General features: G+C 45.2%; 1 protein-coding gene across 3 annotated transcripts in view; it reads right to left on the bottom strand.

Moving 5' to 3' along the window:
- MIER1 (MIER1 transcriptional regulator) overlaps positions 1-22,695 on the bottom strand; it is a 35,866-nt gene that overhangs the window by 11,388 nt on the left and 1,783 nt on the right. For all 3 annotated transcript variants that reach the window (XR_004781400.2, XM_035564381.1, XM_035564380.1), the window contains exons 2-7: positions 12,904-12,928; positions 11,265-11,410; positions 5,618-5,785; positions 2,961-3,093; positions 675-739; positions 271-343 (exon numbers count right to left, since the gene is read on the bottom strand). Coding sequence is in view for 2 of the 3 variants with exons in the window: in XM_035564380.1 (XP_035420273.1) it covers positions 271-343; positions 675-739; positions 2,961-3,093; positions 5,618-5,785; positions 11,265-11,410; positions 12,904-12,928 (610 nt within the window). In the remaining variant the exon portion in view is untranslated. The remainder of the gene's footprint in view (positions 1-270; positions 344-674; positions 740-2,960; positions 3,094-5,617; positions 5,786-11,264; positions 11,411-12,903; positions 12,929-22,695) is intronic.

Here is a 22,695-nt window from a genome sequence, read left to right as displayed (position 1 = left end):
TGAAGAGATTAACACATTCTGTATGAAAACTTGTGTAAATTACCAAATTAGAACACAAGGGCTCAACAGGCCAGCAATATAATCTTTCTTTTCCAAGTCTCGAGCTCTGATGGTGAAGCACACGATGAACTACAGTTTGAGATTGTGGTTCTATTTTTCATTTGAAAGAGCTGTTATATTTTGCCACATACATGACTTAAGTCCAATATATCTTTTATTTTTCCCCACTAGAAACTTAAGTCAAGCAATGGCAATGGCGCTATGTCTCACCTTTTTCATTCTCTTTGTATTTGCAGATGCCAGCTGGAATTTCAGCTTGAAACATAGAGCCCACCATGATTTCCTGTTTAGAAATAACAGAAATGAAAAGTTAAGCAACCAGCAACCACAGCCTTGCAGGTTTTTTTAGTGAAAGGAAATATGACCATATCATTCTTTCTCTCTTGAAACTTTCATTCTTCAAAATCAAAAACAAATTGGCAAATAGGCATTATATAGAAACCTATTTCTCACTATCTAGGGAGGTCTTTAACAGTCATTACCATAAAAACATCAATATCTGTCAGGACAAAATGGAGAAAAACTGTGTGATCTATGGAGCTCAAAGTTACTAGGTAACAGATCAGCTCCTTATTCACAGAAGACATACTTTTTTAACAGCCCATGACAGTTACCTTTTTCCAGTCTTCTGAGGGAATATAATCTTCATCTTCTTCGGATTCCTCTTCTATTTCGCTATCTACGAGAAATTTTCCAACACTTACTTCCAAAGAAGGAGCCACGCCGGAGCCATGCTGAGCGAGACAGCCCGGGATGTCTCAGCGAGCTCCTCTGCAAGGGTGAGGGGAGGACACGAGCCCGGCCACCCACCCGCAGCCCTGCTCTGCCTCCCGGCCGCCTTATCTAACACCACAGAAGTGCAAATGGCAGTGCGAGTGACGGACCAGACGCCCGAGTATTGACTGCTTTAAAAACAACCCACCCAACGTTCACATTTAGAACAGCTCAAGATACATGGCTGACTCTGAAAAGTTAAGGCAGAAATGAATACATCCTCCAATTTTAATGCTTCCTAATAAAACTTTGCTTTCCCTCAGCCAGCTGTGAAGCAGTTGAGATGATCCACATCCAAACTGACTACTAACAGCTACTTTCTGAAAGTGTTTTTGTGTGGACGTTCAGCATCCACACGTGGATTTCAACACCACCCTCCACAAGCTCCTAGCTCTGCTCTTCTTTCTCCCTCACAGCAGCGGTCACTGAATTTGAGGTAAACTACAGCACAACATGTGAGAAAGCCACAGGTGGGCTCTTCTCAGCCTTCCTGGGGTGTAACAGGCTTGGACGTACTGCTCAGAGCTGCACAGCAGTGCTTTGAATAATGGATCATGATAGGGGGTAGCTGCCTTTCACAGCAGAGTGAAAGCAATCACGATACCTGGTTCATGTCTATGGCAAAAGACAGCATCAGCACTAAAATGATTTGTGCAGTAAATTACAATTTACATACAGCTGAACACTGTAAAAATCCAAAGCTAGTGCAATACGCTTGCATTATCCTAAGAAGAGATTTCATTTAAGATACTTGCCATCTTCTGCACAGCTACATGCTGAGGTTCCTTGACATTTTTGGATTAAAATAAACTACAGATTAAAAAATTGCATTAATTACAGATTAAAAAAAAATTCTACTATGCTATGACTATTAAGATATCAGAAGGAACCTTTTGCTTTAATTTGTGTTAGTTAAAACATAGTACAGTAGGAATTTAAACATTATCGACAGTGATGACTGGTATGTATATAAAAGTCAAAGGTAAAATATCTGTTGTCCAAACGGCCCTCCTGACAGCTCAGTACTAAAAGGTTCAAATCCCACTAAGTAAAATTGCCACAGAAATGGGAACTGCCTAAGGGGACAGCTACATAACAGCAGCTCAACAGTCTCAAACAGATGCAAAACCAATTTTTTAACAAAACAAGAGAAAATAATCAGTCCACAATGCCGGCCATGGTATCAAATGTGGAATTCTTGAAATAAATTTTCTTCGTTGTTACCTCTCCCTTCATCACTTTAGGTTTAAAAATCTATCAGCCTTTTTCGGATTTCATTCCTTTTGTTTTATCTATTAGTGATCTTAAAGGTTTTATTTCCAGCTAATTTCAGTTTTTACTTTTTTATTCATTCAGACTCTCACCTTCGAATGAGTACATAAACTAATGCCACCTGGCCTTCTCAAGATGATCACACACTGTGCAGCAGTCATCTAGTTGAAACAGTGCGTTTTCTACTTGCAGTATTTTTTACCTATGTCCTTAGTGTGAAGTGGCAGCTGAAGCTCTGACAGTAAGGTAATACCATACTGAACAGCCAGGTGTTGCTGAACCCCTACTGAACGCTCCACAGCAATGCTGCAACTGCACAGCGTAGCACTGCACAGGCTGTAGATTCCACAGCAGAGTATTTGTTAGGAAGAGCACGTTCCTCATTGCGCAAGTTGGTCTCCGAAGCCATTTACTGCACCTGGACTCCACGCGCAAGGAAATTTTCCTGAAGGGCACATCCGCACAAGCCAGTTTGTGGGATCATAAACTGGACTGCTACTAGGCCAGGAGTAACACAGCAAAAGGAGTTAGACTGGCTGAGAGCATGCTTTTCCAAACTGCAGAAATTCAGATTTATTTCCACATATACAAGCCTTTATGAAGACAGAATATCTAGGCTTATACAGAGTGCCTTATCTGGGGAGAAGATGTAGCATTCAGCTAAAAATAGGAATTTCTGGTGCCTATTGAGTATAATGATAATCAAGAACAGGGAAATCGAGAAAGAGAGCAAACACACGTTTGCAGATGTCTAGATGCATATTTCAGAAACAGAATACTGTGTTAACGAAGCCGTTCAAAAGCAAAGATCAATCACAGTGAGATAACTGTTCGTAGGACTAAACTGTACATACTTGTATCAAAATATTTACACCGACGGGGGCGAATTATCTCCTGTGGATCTTGAGAAGCAACAGATGGTGCCGGGTCGTCATTAGATGACTGTGTCTCGTCTTCCTGACCTGATGAATCCTTTATGGTTTCCTCCTTAAAAATAAGAAAGCAAAGAGGAGACAGGTATACCTCGTGTATGGCAAATACTACTTAGGCAGTATTTTTTCCAAAATTGCCAACGAATCAAAACCAAACAGACATCCTCTATCTATCTGACTTCAAGTGCCGTACAGATTGTGGTCTGTTCAGACTGAGCCATAACAAATGTGTAAGCACATCGTATTATTTGCTGACCGTGATGTTAAGCAAATCAGACTCAACACTCAGATGCTAACATACAAATCAGAAACACAAACACAGTTAAACATCATGTCTAGTTTTAAAATAAGTCAAGAAAATCCTTGCAGTATTCATTTAATTTCATTTAACTTTAAATTTTACTTCAGCCTTCAAAGCCCTTCCTTATGAGTTTTCAGTAGGAAGAGCAGGAGATCTTTAATGGCTCTACTTTTCTCAATCAAACGGAAATGTTATGTTCCATAAAAATAAATGTCAATAGAGTGGTTCAACCCTACGGGAACAGTACATTGCTAAACCTGCACGCTATGTGTAAGTACATCGTTGAGTCACCAAAAGAACAAAGATAAGAATAAGTTACTTTGTTAGAAGAGAACTCACGACAACAATGGGAATTGTTACAATTAGTTAAAATGAAAAGGCTAAAAAAGATATTTTTTCTGAGGCATGTTGTCTCCATCATCCATGGGCTTTATGACTACCGGTGAGCGCTCACACCTGCTGGCTGTAGCACCCAGGCATACGGCACAACACATGGTTGCGTGTACCTTTAACAGCGAGCCCGGTGTTATCACACGTGCAGCTTAAAGCAGCTTAAAAATAGAAAGCAGCTAAGTGCAGTAGAGCTAAAAAAGCTGTAGAAAGATGTGCACTTGCAGAGAAAGCCTGAATGATTTATAAAATTATTCCACCCCCGTGGATGCATTTTACTGCCTCTCTGCTAAAAGCACCGAGTGTTGCTAGAGCTCTCCTCGTAGCCCAAGGCACCCACCGGAACGTAACGGGTTAGCTCGCTCGCTCTGTGCCCAGTCCTCCCCGCCACCTCTGGTCCAGCCCTCTGAAGGCTGGGGTAGGATAAGGGAGCACGCACTTTCGATCCAGCCACAGCTCCAAGCGTGCAGTTCGGTGAAACACTGGCTGTGGTCACTGCACCGGACGGCGCCTGTGGCTGCTGCCGGGCAGGAACACATCTGGTTCTGCAGCACGCCGCAAGGTGTTGGTCCCCTACATGGGGACAAGGACTGCTCCTCTCGCTGCTAACACCTTAGCGATGGCAGACGCTGGGATTTTATCCATTTAAGAGAAAAGGCAGGCACTATCTCACACCAGCTAGTACCACAACTGGACAACCAGAGGAGGCCCTGAGAGCACAAGATGGAGGTTGTGTCGGGAAGCAGTTAAGACAAGGACGTAGAACGAAGTGGGGCTTCAGGAATGCTACTGGGCACAACAAAATTAAACACTTCTGTGTCTTTAATTTTGCATATTTCATGGTATGTAAATTTCTCTGCCTCTCCAGCTTCTTGAAGCTTTCCTAAAGCAATATAACTACATATCTTTCTTCTTGCTGAACCATTCAACCCACAAAAAAAACCGATCTTTTACAGCATATAACAAGGCAGTGTGCAAATCCTAAGAACTTCATTTTTGGAATCAAGTATGTCATTTCTCATCTTTCTGTCTCATCCCAGACGTTCTAAATGGGTAAGATATCAAAGAAGAAAACGTATCCTGTTTAAACCCAGATTAGGTCATTCAACCTCCATTAATGCCTGTGATTTTTTTTGTCACTGACAGTACAAAGGTTTTCATATTTTAATGGAATTCAGGAAGCAACTCTGAATGCCACCAGTAATGGAGAAGTTACAGCTGTGCCCATGACGGGACAGGATTATTACAAGTACATACGAAATACACAAGCAGAAAAGACCCTTCTAAAATCAGATAAGTTATTTTAAGAGCACACAGGACAGGACTTTAAAGATGCTAAATTCAAAACTATACATTCTGCAAAGATATTTGAGGCCTTAGATTTAATTAACAACCTAAAACAAGCAGGGCGATTACTGCCAGGCTGACAAAATACAATTCAGATGCTGAAGTTAGAAAACTTGCAGTAACCTCCAATGCTCACAGAGGCATTTTTTAATTCAACTCCACACTTTACTGCTCAGTTTCAGTAGATCAGCTTTTCATCTTGAAACAAGTACTCAGCCATATCTACGAAGGTACCTTCAGACACTTAACACTTCAGTTAAGCCAGACAGTATTTCTGAAGGACAATTACAATTCCTTCTTACATAACGCTAAAATGTATACACATACTCTAATTTGCCTCAGCAACAGTTTGGAATGATACAGATGGAATTAAGAGCAATTAAGAGAAATACTGATGGGTAATGAAGAAGAAACATCGGAGTTCAGTACACAAAGCATCTGAAATCAACCATCATGAATGATTTCTGCTGGGATCTGGGACTTTGAATGGTTGTCTAGTACAGAATGGCTGTATGAAAATCAAATTAGTGTAAACACTTACTTTGTTTTCACCACTACAGCCACTGTTGTCATCATTATCAACATCATCATCATCTTCTCCCTCCTCCTCTTCCTCTTCCTCATCTTCATCATCATCATCTTCTTGGAGTGGAATGGTACCATCATAGCCATAAAGGCTAAGTAGCTCCTGGATTGGCATATCACTTTCCTGATAAATATTCAAACAAAGTTGGAGGTTTATCAGAGGTATTTCACGTCCCACATCTGCTCTACAGCCCAAAGGTGTGCATTTTAAACGTGAGAGCAAAAAACAGATAGCTGATGAGCAGGTAAACTAAGAATGCCCACTCTAAAATGAATGGACAGTGAGAAGTTTTGGCTCCTAAGAAAAGCGTGTGGTTATTTATGCAGCACAACTTCTAATTTCCTAATCCTTTATAAATTTATAGGAGACTTCACATACCACAAACTCTCAAAGGGGCCACAAAGTTCATTAAAAGGGCACCAGAGGGCTGCATGCCCCATCCCCTCCCCGGTATTCGCCTGCTACTACTTAACCGAACCACAAGCACTGCAACGTGGCAGGTAACATCTGGTTACGTATGTCGGAGAGACGCTTCTGATACGATCCCGCGGTGCATTCACGCCTACGAAACAAGGCATGCATTGCATTGGATCCTAAAAGGTGGCTGGACGTCCAACCAGTCATGCAGCGGGGATGTTTGCGGGTTAGTTATGTGCTTGGAGGTGGTGTCAGTGTAGCTGACTGAAGGCTACCGAGCTAAACCATCGCCTGCAATCTGTTTCGTGCCCAGCTCCAAGATGACCTCAGAAAAGACAGGAGCAGAGATTATTTGAAGACATTACTCTGGCAGCCAAGTATGAGGTGCGATCCACACATCACACCCTTTTAGTACATGTAGAGCAAGCACACTCATTATTGGAATGTAAAAACGATGATATTCCCTTTACCACCCAAAAACTACCCAAAGAATTTGTAGTATTTTGTGCCTAAGGAAACAAACAAAACGTGAGTCAGCAGCAACCACTTCAAGCAGCCAGCTACGATCCTGACAGTTTTGCAGGAAATATGAAGCTAGCTGCATGGCAGGGGCTTTTTCTACTGAAAAGCAGTGATTTTTGCAGTGTTTCCAAGAATTCAGCAGAATAAGGACCTGAACTCGCAGTGCCTGGCTTGAACATGGAGTTAAATCTTTGTTTGGAGAGTTGCGCTACAGGGACAGTTCCACGCGGTTCTACAACCTGAACTTTCAATACAAAATAACACAAAAAATGCACCTCACCTATGCTTATCTCCCCTTCCTGTGCATAACCAACCACGAGGAGTTGGATAGGGGTAAGGGATTGCCTTAATTCAGCATCACCTAATATCCAGGCAAAGACAGCAGTGTTTACATACGCATCTCCTCATTTACAAACACAAAGCTTTAATCTAGCTGCCTACAAAAGCGGATGTAGGTAGGAAGCAAACCTACAAAAATATGTGCAGATTTAAAAATCTTTCTATAGAGAATTCTGGTCTACTCTGAAGAGATATTTCAAACGATCCAGCCAGATCTGAAGTTCGGTGACTCCTGAGCTGTTACCAATTAATTGCATTCAATTTATTAACACGAACGATTAATTGCCAGGTCTGCAAATTAGTCACTTTAGTGCTTTTAATACCTCAGTATCCTCTATTCAGGGGCAGTATACAGAACCCTTAAAAGGATTTCTCAGAGATGAAACTCTCAGAGAGCATTTTCGAATTACCTCTCTCAGAAGACCAAATCCTTTGTTTATTATTCAGTGGTGTATGCAGCTCTAAATACGTACGTAGTGTGAATCCTGGCTGACAGAGTGTTAGTTATCTGCTGGCCCTATACTTCTGCCACTGAACTCCTTCCCTAAGGGCCTTCATTGCTCAGCACACCTGACACTACCTTTCACAAAATTTAAGTGTATTTAGTTCTGCTGTGTAAAACAAAGCGTAACACAGGAGTTACCTGTACTCATTGTCTGTGTGTTTCATTTTATTTTGCTTCAAAGGACTAAGCCTCTCACCCACTTACTGGGCTAGTCTTTGGTTAAGCTATATCCACAGTAGATGCAGGCCATGTGGACCCAAATTTCCTCACCTTCCCTGTTTGGCTTCTTGGTCCCTACTTTATCGTTTTACAGAATGAATTCTAGAAGTGGGGAAATCATGCTTTAATGACATGGACAACATGACAGTGCTGTGATCTTAATTAAAACCTTACAGAACAGCTATCAAAAAAATCATATAATTATCCAAACAAATGCTCTCCAGTACATTTTTGAAAGTAATATACTTTTACGGAGCACTCCTCATCACTATGCTATTTGTAGATACAGACTGAGAATTAGAAAGAACTTCTACTATCATTTGTAGCTATGTGTGAATTATGCAACAGGCGGATTACTCTATGTTGCTTAGGAAAGTGGTATTGTATTTAGGACATTTTTCCTAGACAGAGCCTTGCAGTAGCCCACTGCAATTTACAAAGCTCCAAGTGCCTGTGACTCTCAAAGATAAAACGCTTTTGGTACCAGGATCATCATCTCTGTATCGTTTCAGGATATTGCAGAAACAGAGGTTAAAAAAAAAAGTAACATGGGTAATCAATGGCACAGAAATTTCTCAGGTGGAAGACGTTTAATAACAAGAACTGGATTATACACCGTGCATCTGGAGGAGAGGTAAGTGAGGGGGAGTGATATACCAGAGAACCGTTTCATAAGGAGCACAGAGAAGGTCAATATAAATGACTGCACTCTTCTAATTGAAGAGCTCGGGGCAGCCTCTGCAATGAACACAAAACACATCTGAAGAACACAAACACTTCTCACGCTAAATGAACTGTGCAGCACTGCCACATGCCTTGTGGACACAAAGTTTACAGAGGTTAAAAATCAAATGAACAAATCCACAGGAGGGGAAAAATAACGCCAGAGGCATTACAAGAGACAACATCTGGTTCGTATGTGCCTGAACTGCACCCTGCTAGAGGCTGGAGGAGTATTTGGGAGAACCACTGGGTACTTCCATGCATGGATCTCTCATTTACCGAGAAAAGGAAGCTGTCGCACAACCCTAAGAAAACCCAAGAGCCCTCTCTGAAAAGGGGCACCTGGGGGGGGACCCAAGTGATTATGTACAACAACAGATAGAAAAAGGAGGGGGGTCAAAGGCTTACAAATCCCTAAGCAGTGCAGGGAGGGCGCCTCACACAGCACCCAGCAGTGCTCTGCCCACAGACAGGGCAGCACAAAGGTCAAGACCTGGGCTCCAGGTTCCTTAAATCCTCCATTGGAGGCTCCCTCCTGCTGCTACTTTGTACCGTCAGCTTAGCTAAGAGTGGGAGGAAATTGAGTTTCTGCAGCTTGCTGGGCCTGGTCACTTACTGCTTCCAAGGCAGAGCGTAAAGACCGCTTCCTCCTACCAAAACGATGCAGCCAAGTTTCCTGCACCTTGAAGAACTGCAGCACCAGTGTGCCCAGAACACCAGAGCTGTGCCTCACGCCAGGAGCGCCTTCCTGAGCACTGTCCCTCAGGCTGCTGAAGAAAGAGCACTGGTCAGACCTGGCAGGGATGTTCCTACAAACAAAACCAGTACCGCTGAGTGCACCTCTGGGTATGACTGAGGACAGTCTGCTGCATGACACTGCGGGTGGCCTTCCTCCCTGAGAAAAATTCTTACCTTTCAGGAAATATTACTAAAAACCACCAAATTCAGTACTTCTTACTCCCTTCTCATACTGTTCTGCTCTCAGGGAACTGTGGTTTTTCCTTATTCTGGAGCAGCATAGAGGGTGACTTCTCTAAACATAGATACAGTACTGCTATTCCGACAAAAATGTACGTGCTTACTTGCACACACAAATGCAGGACGCTGATCAACCTCAAGCACTACAGATTTACCAGTTTCAAACAATGAGCAGAAAAGATCCTCCTCCTGGGAGGAGGAATGCATAATTTTTATGACACTCAGGAGTTAAATCACTAAGGTTCAAAAATTCCTTTGCAAAACCTGACTGCCATCTCGTCTCTGAAGGAGCTGTACTAGTAAATCAGACACACTTACAGCCTGGGGGAATCTGAAGTAATAGGCGTAGATGTCTGGGGAAAGAAAAAGACAGGATAGTACTTGCCTTGACAATAGTTTTGAGATTTAGATTGTCTATCATCCATGTCTGAGAAAAGGCATGAATTAAAAAAGAGAGAGAGAGAGAAAGGCAGCACAAAAAGGAGAGAGAAGCAAGCCTCGATGTGTGGCTGCTGTCCCCCAACCAGAAATAACCATGGGTCCCTAGCAAGACCCCGCTGGGGGGAAGCATCTGAAAGGCAGTGCAAGCTCTACCTACAGCACTCACAGAAACTGAACAAGTTTCTGGGCCAGCCCCTAAGAGCATCCTCCTGAGTCCCGCGGGGAGCCATGTCAGCCTCAGTTACAACATCCGATGCTGTCCTGACCAGGGAAGAGCTGACACAGGCAGAAATCTGAACGTGCAGCCCCGCTGACCAAGAGGGAACACACCAATTGCTGAACTACACTCATAAACAAAGCACTAATGTGGTGACAGAACTATACAGCCAGATGTTGACTCCTCACAAATTATGAAGAAAAAAAACCACTTTTTCAACTTAAAAAAAATGACGTGGAGCTTCATTTCTCACTTCATCTCAATGAAGCGTATTTAGATTCACACACAATTTATTTATCTTTATGTTTACCATTTAATATCAAACTTGAAATTACCAGAAAGAAATTATCACTTACATCCAAAATGTAGATTAAATGTACTCAATCAATTTAATGCCGTACTGGCACAACCACTTGTGCTAAACAGGATTTGTACATTAAATATGCATTTAAAAATCATTAATGACCTGCTCCGGCAGCCTTTTCAGCCAACGAGGTCCCAGACAGTATCTACATTACTTTGCATTTACAATGAACCTAGTTTGTAGTTTAAGGATACTATTCCTGGCTGAGAAGTAATTTAAAGCAGTACATAAGTGACAGCATAACCTCAAAATGCAAAATAAATCTAATATGCAATTATTTCAGAAGATACACATTTTAAGATGTATTTATCACTATCATCAATACACGGGAGTTCTAATCCAGGCTCTGCTGACAACTTTTTGCTTTGAGCAAATCAGTTAATCTACATCTCTGTTTCCTCTGCCTTAAAAAATGAAGAGACTCCTAGCTTCTCCACTGAAGTATTATATGAATGGTTCTATAAAAATGTGAGCGGAATGCAACATTATTAGATTTTTTTTTTAAATCAAAATCTGTATGCACTAAACAAGTGCAATAGTTTTAGGAAACAGTAACACTGGAACATACGAGTTTAGTCAGAGCACGCTTTAACTTACAGTAGCTCTAAAATGTAAATCACATACCCGTGTATATATGCAACAAGATACTAAACAAGTACAGCATCATACATTATTAAATATTTATGTACCAATTTCCTTTCCCCAACTTTTGAGAAGTGCAAATTTAGCTCAGCCCCTTTCCCCTATCTACATTATTTGCCTATGTTTTATGAGTGTTTTTTTTTTTTAACCCCAAATATATGGGCAAAAACCTGCATATGTTTTGCATAAGACTGTGGGCTGTGGTTATGTTTTATAACTACTTAATACTACCTACCCTGTTAAGATCCTCTATTTCAGAACTGATGTTTGTTTCTCCTTCCATCATTTCCTCCTCTTCTAATGTCCGTTCATCATCAAAGTCATGCACCAGCATATCAGCTGATGGATCAAATTCATGGTCATCAGATGTTGCTGAACCTCCTGATAGAAAACATTTTAAAGAATTTTTTTAGTTAGAGTTTAGTTGTGTTGTGTTTTTTTTTATTACTATTATTATTTTGGTGACATTTTAATACTCAAATTATATTGAGAAGTTAAAATATCTTCAAAATAGCTCGATCATTTATCTTAGGGAAAGCCAATCACATTATTCAGAGGACAATGAAAGCTGTCCTCCAGGTAGTAAGAGATCAAGGGAAAAAGAACCAGGAGATAATGTTTAACCAGCCAGTTTTCGAAGTACTATGCATCTGGACATCAGATCCCTAGTTAAATGTTTGCAAGATGTTCAGTTTTTGAAGACTTAGTTCCTAAATAATCATAAATCTCTTTAAATCAAGAGTTCTACTGGGAGTAGACATATTCAAAATACAAATTCAGGGCAGTTGTTTCCTTGATACTTTGCAAGCTTTCTTGTTTACAACTACAAGGATAACCTAATGACTTTTTCAAAGTTTAAACCTAGAGTAAGCTTCACAATTATGCAGATTTTATTTCTGATGATCAATCATATTTTGTGACAATGAAAAATAAATGAATGGATGAACGGTTTGGCAGATGCGGCACTCTGATGTAATTCAGCAATACCTGACTTCTAATTCTAGCTCTGCTAGCGCTTTTCCACTTGTCTCCGTGAACAATTTAAATTTCATTTTCCAAAGCTCAAAGACTGTATCAACACTACGGGTGCAAGAGGGAAGGGTTAACTATAAGGGCTAGGATTAACTATACTTCGTAATTTGAAGTGTTAAAGTAATTGATTGTTTTCCTGAAAGAGACAACGGCAGTCCAGCCAAAGTAACTAGCGGAAAGCTTTTCCACAAGTAGGATGCCAAAAACCCTGCACGTACATACTACTGACTAAAGTGGTACCAAACTATAAAAACAGACATTTGTAATTTATACCTAGGCTGACTACTAAATACCCAGTAACTCCAGGATACTGGGATATCAGAAAATAACAGTTTTTAAAAGCTGAAGTCATGAAAATCCTCATTTTTAGCAATCCAACGAGGAAAAAAATACTGCTTTTCTTGCTGCTTTTGTTCTTGATGCTTCCATGTACAAAACCATACAGCGATGGCGTATCTGCTAACTGGGAGCACACAGTGCCCTTCACTTTTGACTCTGTTTACTTCTAATACCAACGGGGAGCCCGTCCCAGCGACTGAAGCAGCGGTCTCTTCCATGGTGCCAGCACTAGCTCCCACTGTGCTCCTCTGAACACACCAGTGCTCCCAACACGTGTTGGTGCCGCCTTGCAAACAACAGAACCAGTTCCCTGGGGTATTTTACCATATAAAAACTTGTGCTGGTACAGTCTGGAAGAAAGCAGTCACTACTTGAACGAATATTGCCACCAACCTATCCATCAAACTCTACCCGTAGATTACCAGCTGGAAGAGAGCTGCAAACAGAAAATTTCAGGAGTGCCCTTTTCCCTCACAAGTTTAAGAAATGCTAAAAATACTTACCTGGACTTGAAGACTCAACAGAAGGCTAAAAAAAAGAAAACACAAGAAATTATTTTTCCTATGTTGCATGTGTACAGACTTAATTCAATAATTCGTCTGACATAAAAGGTTACAAACGAGCAAGCCATTGCAAATATACTGACAAGTAGGGCACCACAAACATGCTGAAGCAATTCCAGTAAACAGCATTCATTTTCTGCTTCATACACCTATGTCCCTCTATTTTAGTGAGAATAATTGGAAGAACCACCTATTTTGTGATACAATAACCAAGTTCATGAAAGTATAAAATAAAGCAAAACAATTCATTTTGAAAATAGCATTACAACTCCACAACCAACGTAGTATGGCTTCAATTGGTGCTACTGCCGTACAGGGATGGAGAGGAAGCAGCACTGTCCCAGCTGCTCGCTTCCACCCCTTTCTGTGTGCCAACACAAAACTGAAAACTGACAGTAGTGACGGGCTAGTTCTTAACGGATCCATCCCCGTTCTGGCCCTGCGTACTAAATCCCCTTTTCCACAGCCCGGGTTATGCCAGATGACACCAACACTGGAAGCACAATTTAATTTAAAACAAAGTATTCTTCAGATTTGCAAAGGTGTAAAATAAATTATTCTCCATATTCGAAGCTGCACGTTACACAACACAAAAATCCCGTTCGTATTTAAAGGCAGGCACACTTTTAGAAGGCAATCAGTCACAGGGCGCAGTAACGACTCTTCACAGAACAAAGGGGAAAAGCCGTTTAATCTCTGACACAACTGTGAGAGAAAAAAAAATAAAATTATTCTGCAAGCCACTTTCTTCCCAAGTGTAACACAAACTGACAAGAATCACAGACTGCAAAACAAGAATATTTTTTGAAACACGGAAAAAAACATCACGCTTTGACAACGCTCTTCATGTACCAGACACCCATGTTTGGTAACCCTACATTTCTCCAGAACAAAACCATCAAATTCTGCTTTCCCTTGCTTACAGCTTGGCCAATCCTTAACGGCCTGGGCTCAAATTTGCACGTCAGACGTGCAAACCTCATTTGTTTGGAAAATTCAAGCAAATGGTTCCACTGCTTTCAGGAAGATACCTCGTGGAGTGGTTTTTTTCAAAGTCAGAAAGTGACTTCTCCTTCAGAGAGCTGCAGTACCCTTTTCTCCACCGCCTTCGGTTAACTGAGATACTGCTTGGTATCGAGGATATTATTCTATTACCAGCCCAGCTCCAAGGGCTGTGTGTAAAAAGCTTTGTGAAGAATGACCCGGGGGTCTGGAGGACACCGAGGTGAACGCGGGCCACCAACGTGCCCCTGGGGCACAGGAGGCCGCCAGCGCCCCGTGCTGTGCTCAGAGAGCTCCCGGCAAGCTGGGGGGGATGATCCTGCCCCTCTCCTCGGCCCTGGTGACACCACATCTGGAGCAGAACGTTCACAAAGCAGCTGAGGTTGCAAGGATGCCTACAGACCGCTGGCTGAGCCCCCTGCCCAAAGCAGGGTCACCTAGAGCAGGCTGCTCAGGACCTCATCCGGTCAGGGTTTGCATACCCCCAAGGATGGAGGCTCCACGGCCTTCCTGGACAACCTGACCTAGTTCCTCACCATCCTTCGAGTAAAAAAGCTTTTTCTGTCTACATGGAATTTCCCGATTTTCAACGCGAGCACACTGCCTCTTGTCCTGTCCCTGGGCACCACGGAGAAGAGCCTGGCCGCACCCCCTCTGCCCCCCCCACAGGTCTCTGCACCCACGGGGCAGCTCCTCCAGCCTCTCAGTGCTGGCTGCTCCGGGCCCTCCGTCCCCTCGGGGGCCTCTGCTGGCCTCCCTCCGTCTCTGCCCGTGTCTCCTGTCCCGACCAGCCCTGCCGTGTCTCACCGGGGCCGAGCAGAGGGGCAGGATCGCCCCCTCAGCCCGCCGGCAGTGCTCTGGACACATCCCTCTGGATCCGAGCACTCCTACGCATACAGCAACGGAACCTACCACAACCTTCTGATCAGAGCGGCCACAACACCACAGCAAGACACAACGGGGTCTTATAAAAGTCAAGCCAGCCTTAAGAAACGAAGTTCAGCTTTCGGTATTCTCAGGTAGCATGGAGAAGGCACGACAGCTCAAGAAAGCAAGCAGCCTTCCCGCCAGGCCGAAATGCTGCCAACGCCGTCCCCTTCCCAGCCTCAGGAGCACTGCTGAGCTACAGCAACGCCTCTGGAGTTCAGAGCGACGCCGTGACTTTTGAACAACTCCAGAATATGTATCCAGTGCAATCCTAGTCTATGGAAAGATAGAAAATAATAAAACACAACCCTCAAACCAGGAAGTCTGCAAAGGCCTGATCACCTCCAGAAACACCACACGCACTGCAGACTACCTCCCAGGACGGACACATCCCTCGAAAGGTTCCAGCTCGTTTTTGCTAAAAACTTCCTAAGTAACTTTAGGAGAACAGTCTCCAGGCGTGTGTGCCCTTCCTCTAAGCCTTGCCTACCACATCTGCTTAGTTTGTCCTAGCTTGTGGACTATCATCTCCGCATTTCAGACGGTTCTTGTGCGAGCGATGCCCTGACAATCACCTTCTGCCTTCTATTTCCAGCTAGGTGCGGTTTCACTTTACAGCTCGTCTATTTACCGGCCAGCTGCTGCCCAAAGTAGCAGCCTGACCCCTTCCACCACCCCGCGTGCCTCTGCCACTTGTGTCGGGCCCAGCACTGGGGAAGCCGCAGCATGTGCCTCTTCAGCAAACCACGCTCAAAGAGCGGTAACCTTGGTTTTCCATCCTACCGCTGAGCCAGACTCTCGTTTTGGGCCTTTGCAGTTGCTAGACATGCAGCAAACAATCCCCAGCCCAGGCTGGACACCAGACGCATGGAGGAGAGGCAGGAGATGAGGAGCAACCCTTCAACGACAACGCTGGTGTTACACAGGTGAAAGAGCATCCTGTGACTAAAGAGCTGCTGCAATTACCGCAATTCTTGACTACCCAGTCCTTATTTCCTTGTCTCCAAGCAATCATGACTGTGGCCAGGGCAGAACAGATGGTTTTGAGGGCATTTGCTTATGAAAATTTCCTGGCAGTAGTTAAAGAGCATATGGCTACGCCAGGATCATTGTATCCCAAGTCCTAAGCTACGGTATGTCAATATAAGAGCAATTCCTGCAAAAAAGGATACCCCGGTACTTCAGAGGCTTTTCCTTCTCTGCTGCAGCAATTCACAGAGAAGTGCAAAGTGCTTTTTAGCCTCAAGGGCATTCATGGGAACAAAGAGCTGCTACCTATAAAGAGATAATGGCATCCAAGGCCCAGTAAAGAAAAACTACAGGAGTCTTAGAATATATGGGCTGACATGCTCAAGTTACTCTATGCACAGCACCCCCAAAAAGGTTACAGTGAATATTTGTTGTGGGTTCAAAGGAACGAAGAAGTAGTTGTGAACTAACTCAAGGAGAACCAGGAAAAACCCCAAGGACCAAGGGAGCGCTGCTGAACGGACACAGCGTAGCAGAGCACATTTGGTCAGGCTCCAGCTGAGCAACTTGAAGGAAACAGTAATTCTGAGATATGAAGCGTACCTCAAGGTAAAGGGAAAAAGAGATTGAACAAAACATCAGGCCTGGGCGGCACCTGAAGAATCGGTCACTGTTTTTATTCTGTATTTTCAGGAGTCTGAGGAGAGAGGTGCAGACTGGGTGTGTGAGAGGGGGAGCGACACTCGCAGCAGCAACTGAGCCAAAACAATCTTATGTCAAAAACATTCTGCAGTGTACGGATATAATGAGCGGAAGTGAAGTTGGCCAGTCTTGCAGATGTCTTTGGACTGGCAAGTGATGAGCCTAACAGATGTGTAACAGACACAGAAAAATACCTGCTAGATGTACGGTGTTACTCTGGTAACAGGAACACCCTGGGCTTTGGGATGTCTGTATTACTGTAATTTGTGATGAAATAAGTGCTAGAAGTAAAACTGAACTGACATCGCGATAGATTTATTTAAGGTCTCCAGAAGGCTGTTGGCATTACTCGTTTTGCACAGCTTGTTTCTGAACCCACTACTTCAGAAGCTGCAGCACAGGTATGCGCCCAGCGAGGCTCATTTCCGCATGCTGGCAGGGGATCTTCACGTCTTATTCCAGCGCTTCATAGCTGCTTCGTCTGGATGTGACACTCCAAAAGCGAAAGCTGTGGTAGTACCTCACCGAGGCTGCTCCCAGCGTCTCTCCCACAACCTACAAATAAGCATCTGAACAGAACTGACGCTGCAGTTTCACTTCTACCTCCAAAACCACTGCTGTAATTAACACCTTTCATGCCGCCTAGTAATCGATTTATAAAGAAACATCTTAACACACACTATCTACAGACTCTACCAGACAATGGCAAATATATATTCTGTTCAAATTTACTCAGTTATGTTCAGCAGCTCTTTTAAAAAAACATTAAGATACTAGAATTAAATTTATATTGATGGGAATAAGCCTGACAAATCACCAAGCAGATGCTCAAGTCCTTTCAACTCTATTGCAGGAAAACATCGCAGCTAGTTTCTGGGTTGCAGTGGGTTACTTTAAGAACATTTGGGGCGCTGAAAACACAACAGTAACTGGCTACTAAACCGTAAAACGTAGCAGCGTTACCTATTGTATGACACCACAAGCACTGAAGCATAAGCAGCTGGTGGAGAGTCCATGTCATTACTTCAGAAGTAGGTACCTACGTTGCTCCAACACCACTAAAGCTACGTGTCCTTAAGCAGACTAATTAAAAGTACATTGCTGATCTGAAAGGAGTCGTGTGTATTCTGTTCTCAGCATAACTGGTGTTCTCAAAACGCAGATATGGTTGCATGAATAACATTCAAAGGCTGCACAGAAAACTGAAGTTCTGAATGCACAATTTAGACACTAGCCTGGTATCCATCCCTTCCCCTTCAAATTATTTCAGAACATCAGCCAAAAATATGAGTAAGACCCATGCATAAGCTGCAGAAGGCTTAAGAACTGACTGTGGCAGCCATTTAATAACCTCCCCAGTAAGCTGAGCTAAATGATAGCCTGGAGAGAACAAGTAGTTAAAATGGCAAAGAACAACCTTTTCTCTAGAGGGCACGCGTCCCTTTTCACATACTTCCCTTTTCACTTACGGGTATTTCAGTGAAAGGCTTTCAGTTCCATCCTGGCCCTCTCTCTACCTGTGCTGTGTATCAAAATAACTCTGACGTCTGAAAACGGTTTGCCTTGTTTTTATCTCAGAAAGAAGCAATATATTGAAGAAAAATGAAGCAACCCAACTCCACGTCCGAGTGTCTAGTGACGACTTCTCACACCAGACAGGTGGGCAACGGATATAGTTTCTTTCTGTTTATTAGTACTTGATAAAAAACCAAAAACAAGCTCAGTCTAAATTTTTCCCTGAAGAAACTGCCTGGTCAGCTTCACGGCACCCAACTGGCAAGAGCCCCGGGTTGCCTTTACGCACCTTACCTCCATCCCATATAAAGCTGCGTAAATCTCTTCACCAGAAGGCTGGAAAGGAGAAGCAGGTGATGCCCAGGATTTCACTGGGATCATTAACCTGGGCCTTCCAGACACCTGGTTTGGCTCCCTAACTCTGCGGTGGCACGCTTGAGGGGAAGGAGAATCACCTGCTGAACTCACACGTTAACCTAACGTACTTACAGCGCGTGGCTTCTTGCTCCTCTTGGAGCAGAGGAGATGACCGGAACCAGAGCCACCCGGTGCAGCCCACGGCAGACAGCCCTGCCCTGCTCGAGAACCACCGCACCGTGTCCTACCTAAGGAGCGGGTCATCAGGAACGCTGGAGGAGCGCAGATGCTCCGAGGCAAGCAGAAGACCGGCAGGTGGGGAAGCTGCAGCCGGCGGGGAACGACGGGACTTGTTCAGGGAGACCCACCGTAACGCTCACCGGGAGAGCTTCCTTCTCAAGGCGTAGTAAGGAGCACGGCCACAACAGCTGCTCAGGAACCCACCTGTCCCACCCGAAACACACGCTTCCAGCTGGGCGTTTTCTAGCCATTTATTATTTCACATCCATTACAAGGTGCAGCCTCAACTTGTTGCACTACCCCGAAGTTTCTTCCTCGGACCGACTGGGAGCCTACGGAGCGATCACATCCCGCTGCGGCTGAAACCAGACGCCGCCACATGCCGAGCACCACAAGCAAACATCCTTGCACGCCGTTTGCGACACGAATGGATTAGCAGTGAAACATTAATACAGAGCGGGGCTTCTGGCCGGGAAAAAGCTCAGAACGAACCCGAACTTCCGACAATCCCACCATTTGCCTCAGGTCCCCACGCTGCGTGGGGAAGAACTCGAGGGCTCAGGCAGCAAACCACAAACGTCGGTGCTCCTTCATACGTGCACAGAACTCCAGAAAGTTCTGCTGCTGTGACAGGAAAAAGCTCTTTTCCAATCCTAGCCATGCAGAACACTAAACGCTACTGTTTTCTCCTCAATGGCTTGTAGGACAAGCGGAGGGACCGGCAGCAGTGAGCACACCCAAGTGCTCGGGAGCCGCTGCGCTTCCCGAGGACGGCAGGAGCGGGGCTCCCGGCCCCGCATCGCTGCGCAGCCACTCCCGTGAGGCCCCAAAGCGAAACAAAAAGGCAGTCAAAGGTAACGAGAGCAAAAAATAAATAAATAAAAAAAGTGCTGCTCACCAGGACGGAGTGATGTGAATCACCAGTTTTAATCAGTCAGCGGGAAAGCTCAGTTTAACCTGCGCGGGCCTTGTTTTGTGTCCAGGCACCGCTCCCAAGCTGCTAGCGCGTTTCAGGCTGGAAGCAGCCCAGTGAGCACGCTAACTTCACGACTGCTTCCTACGCGGGAGGCCACTACCCGTTTATGTGTATTATTTTAAAGCAGCAGTATAGTGTAATAAAAATAGAACGATTAAGAATGCGAAAAATGTTATTAGATGACATTTCTTAAACATGACGTCCCGAACTTGTCTCGGGATGCAAACAAAATGCTTTCAGGGAGATCCACAAAGTTGAACACACTCCAACGCTACGAAGCGGAGCATTTGGATCAAAGGAAATTTTACCAGATATTACAGACTTAAAGAAGGGTTATTAAAGCCCTTCCACGCAACGTTAATGAACTGGTTTTCTGATCAACAGCAACTAAACTCTCAGAAATCCAAACGCTACTCAAGCGCACTCAAAGAAGTTTAACCGTGCCCTGCTCCCCTCCGACAGAGCACGCGCCTGCTCCTCCCCAGCCTTGGCTGACACCTCGGGAAGCTGATTCAAGTTGTTAGCCCCACGAATTCACGCCGCAGAGGGAAGCTGAAGTTGTTTGTTGCAGCAGGTCAGCAGGCTGAACCGCCTCCCTGAGGGGCGAGAAACGCTCGGAGCTGGTGTCAGGAACGTCCGCTGCCCGCCCAGGAGCGGCGACAAACGGGGGCTGTGATTTTCAGCACCCGCGAGCGGTCAGAAGTGCCCGAGACAAGGGTGCTGGCCGAGGAGAAGCTGAGTCAAGCCCACGGCTTGGCATTTTTGGAAGGAGGAGGACATCCCCCCGCTGATCCCTGCGCCTGGTTCTACCTCCGGACCTTCCCATCAGGCAGTACCAGGGGTTACTGCAGGAAGCTCCTCTGCTCTTCAGCTTGCCAGCTTCGGAACCGACCCCCAGGAGGCGGCCTGGGAACAGCTGAGCAGAGGCAGCGGGGGCGCAGGACCTCCCCTCCGGCAGCGAGGAGCCCACCTCGGCTGCTTCCAGCCTCCTGACAGCCAAAATCCCAGCAAGCCGTGCCAACGCAGTGCGGGGGCGCCACGGCCCTTGCTCGCCCACCCCGACCAAACCTGGGCACCCTCTCCCCCACGCACCAGGCCTGGCACTTCTTACTCTGCAGGGAGTTGTTAAAAAAACCAACAAAATCGAACAAAGAACCCTCGGCATCTACCCCCAGTTTTGCCAGTTTGGTATCCTGGCAAGTGCCTGACTGGCGCGTGCCGCCACGGAGCAAACCAAGGCGGCGGCAGGACCGCAGCACTTCTGGAAGGCACAGCAGGTCCCAGCTGCCCGACGTTTCGGCAAACAGTCTGCCCTCCCCCTTCGAGTGCTCCGAATCAGAATATATCTCATTCTCACATTTTATCCAAACGTTATAAAGGCCGAAAAGACAAAAAAAAAAACCACACTCAACTACTAATCAAGCTTTTAAGTCAAATTTTTCTCTTCCGAACAGACATTAAAATACTTATATTTGGAGAAAATACGCGTATCAGCCAGCGTTCACTCCACCACAAAGACTAAATAAGCTGCTTAATGCATGATTCCGTAATATTCACAAAGCCCGAGCTGATCTTACGCGAGAGATGTTTTCCTTCTGATTATGACTGGAACAATCTTCTAACATTTCAGAGTATTAGCACTCAGACCCATCCCACGAGCCTGCTTTGACTAGAATGAAACCCCAGTTCGGGTTATTAATCCCGAATCCAAACCCACTTTAACGTACGTTCATTCAGAACCTTTTTTTTTTTTTCCCCTCCCTTCTGTGCTGTACTCAAACCGGTAAGTTCCTACAAAAGTGAAAGAGCGTTTTTTGGTAACTCAGTTTCACTTTCTGGACTCATGTACTTGCTAACCGGGCTCCGAGCTCCGCTCTGGAGAACTTCCCCGTCAGATTCACAAAGTCCCACTCTCACGTCGTTAGTCTGTTAAGGTCTACGGCTCTAGCTCTGTGCAACGTCTGAGGGCTCCTCCTGACTTCAGGACCAATTCCTGCCCACTTCTTTGTCAGAGCCGACGCCGGGTTTTCCGCTGGGGAGGGACGGGGAAGGAGGCAGGAGAGCAGCCTCGCTTCCCACCTACGCTTTCAAACCCAGCCGGGTCCCAGGCCCCTCTCGCGGCCGAGGCTGTCAGCTAGCCGCCTTCCCTCGCTCCCAGCTGAGCCTGTGCCGTTGCCTCGCACGCCACCACGCAGCGGCACTCTTCTGCAGCGCCTGCAGGCCGACGGCTGCTGCTGGGGGAGCCTTCCCTTCCCTTCCCTTCTTCCCTTCCCACCCCAGCCCCTACAGGCTTCACACACCGCACCAGGAGCCGTACTCAGCACACCGCTCGCAGCTTAAACCACTGACAGTTTATTATTTTTTTTAAATTCGGATTGGTTTCCAGACCTAGAATGCAGCGCGGCCAGACAACCGCTGTTTGCGGCTCAGTGGATGCGAACGAACATCAGCCGAGCCTACGGTGCCGTGCCACTGAACTTACCCACAGGTGGCTCAGGGCTCCCAGAGCCTCCTTGCATTTCTCCTGCCCCTTAACCCGAGATAAAGAAACCACAACAGGACAAAAAACTGTCGCAGCTTTTCTTAAAAAAAGAAAAAAAAAAGTGATGGCGAAAAAAACCACCCCCTTCCTTTCTGAGTAAAATACCCGTTCCGACAAGTAGTAAAAGCTTTACGCATTGGAACAAGATCCATGAAGCGAAAAACCTGCCTGACCTCCACACCCCGCTGGCTGTAGCGCTCTCTGCAGCACGGATCCCCTACAAGTCTCGGTGCTGCACGTCAGGACCAGTACGTGACAGCACAGAATAGGAAGTATTCGGCACCCTGACTGCGGGTCACAGAGAGCCTCAGCTCACGCCAGAGCAGAGCGAGGGTATTTCACAATAACGCTGCGTTTAATTAACAACACTTATAAGCAGTTGGTGAAACTCGAGACAAACCCCCTGCACGCAGCGATGCTTAGGCCGGCACATGCCCCAGCCCTCGCCAACTTCACAGATGACTGGAGTTTAAAAGGCACGGTTTTTCAGCCAACAAATTAT

Source organism: Cygnus atratus, chromosome 8, assembly GCF_013377495.2.
Source record: "Cygnus atratus isolate AKBS03 ecotype Queensland, Australia chromosome 8, CAtr_DNAZoo_HiC_assembly, whole genome shotgun sequence".
NCBI classification, from domain to species: Eukaryota; Metazoa; Chordata; class Aves; order Anseriformes; family Anatidae; genus Cygnus; species Cygnus atratus.
This window is presented reverse-complemented; position numbering and strand designations above follow the sequence as displayed.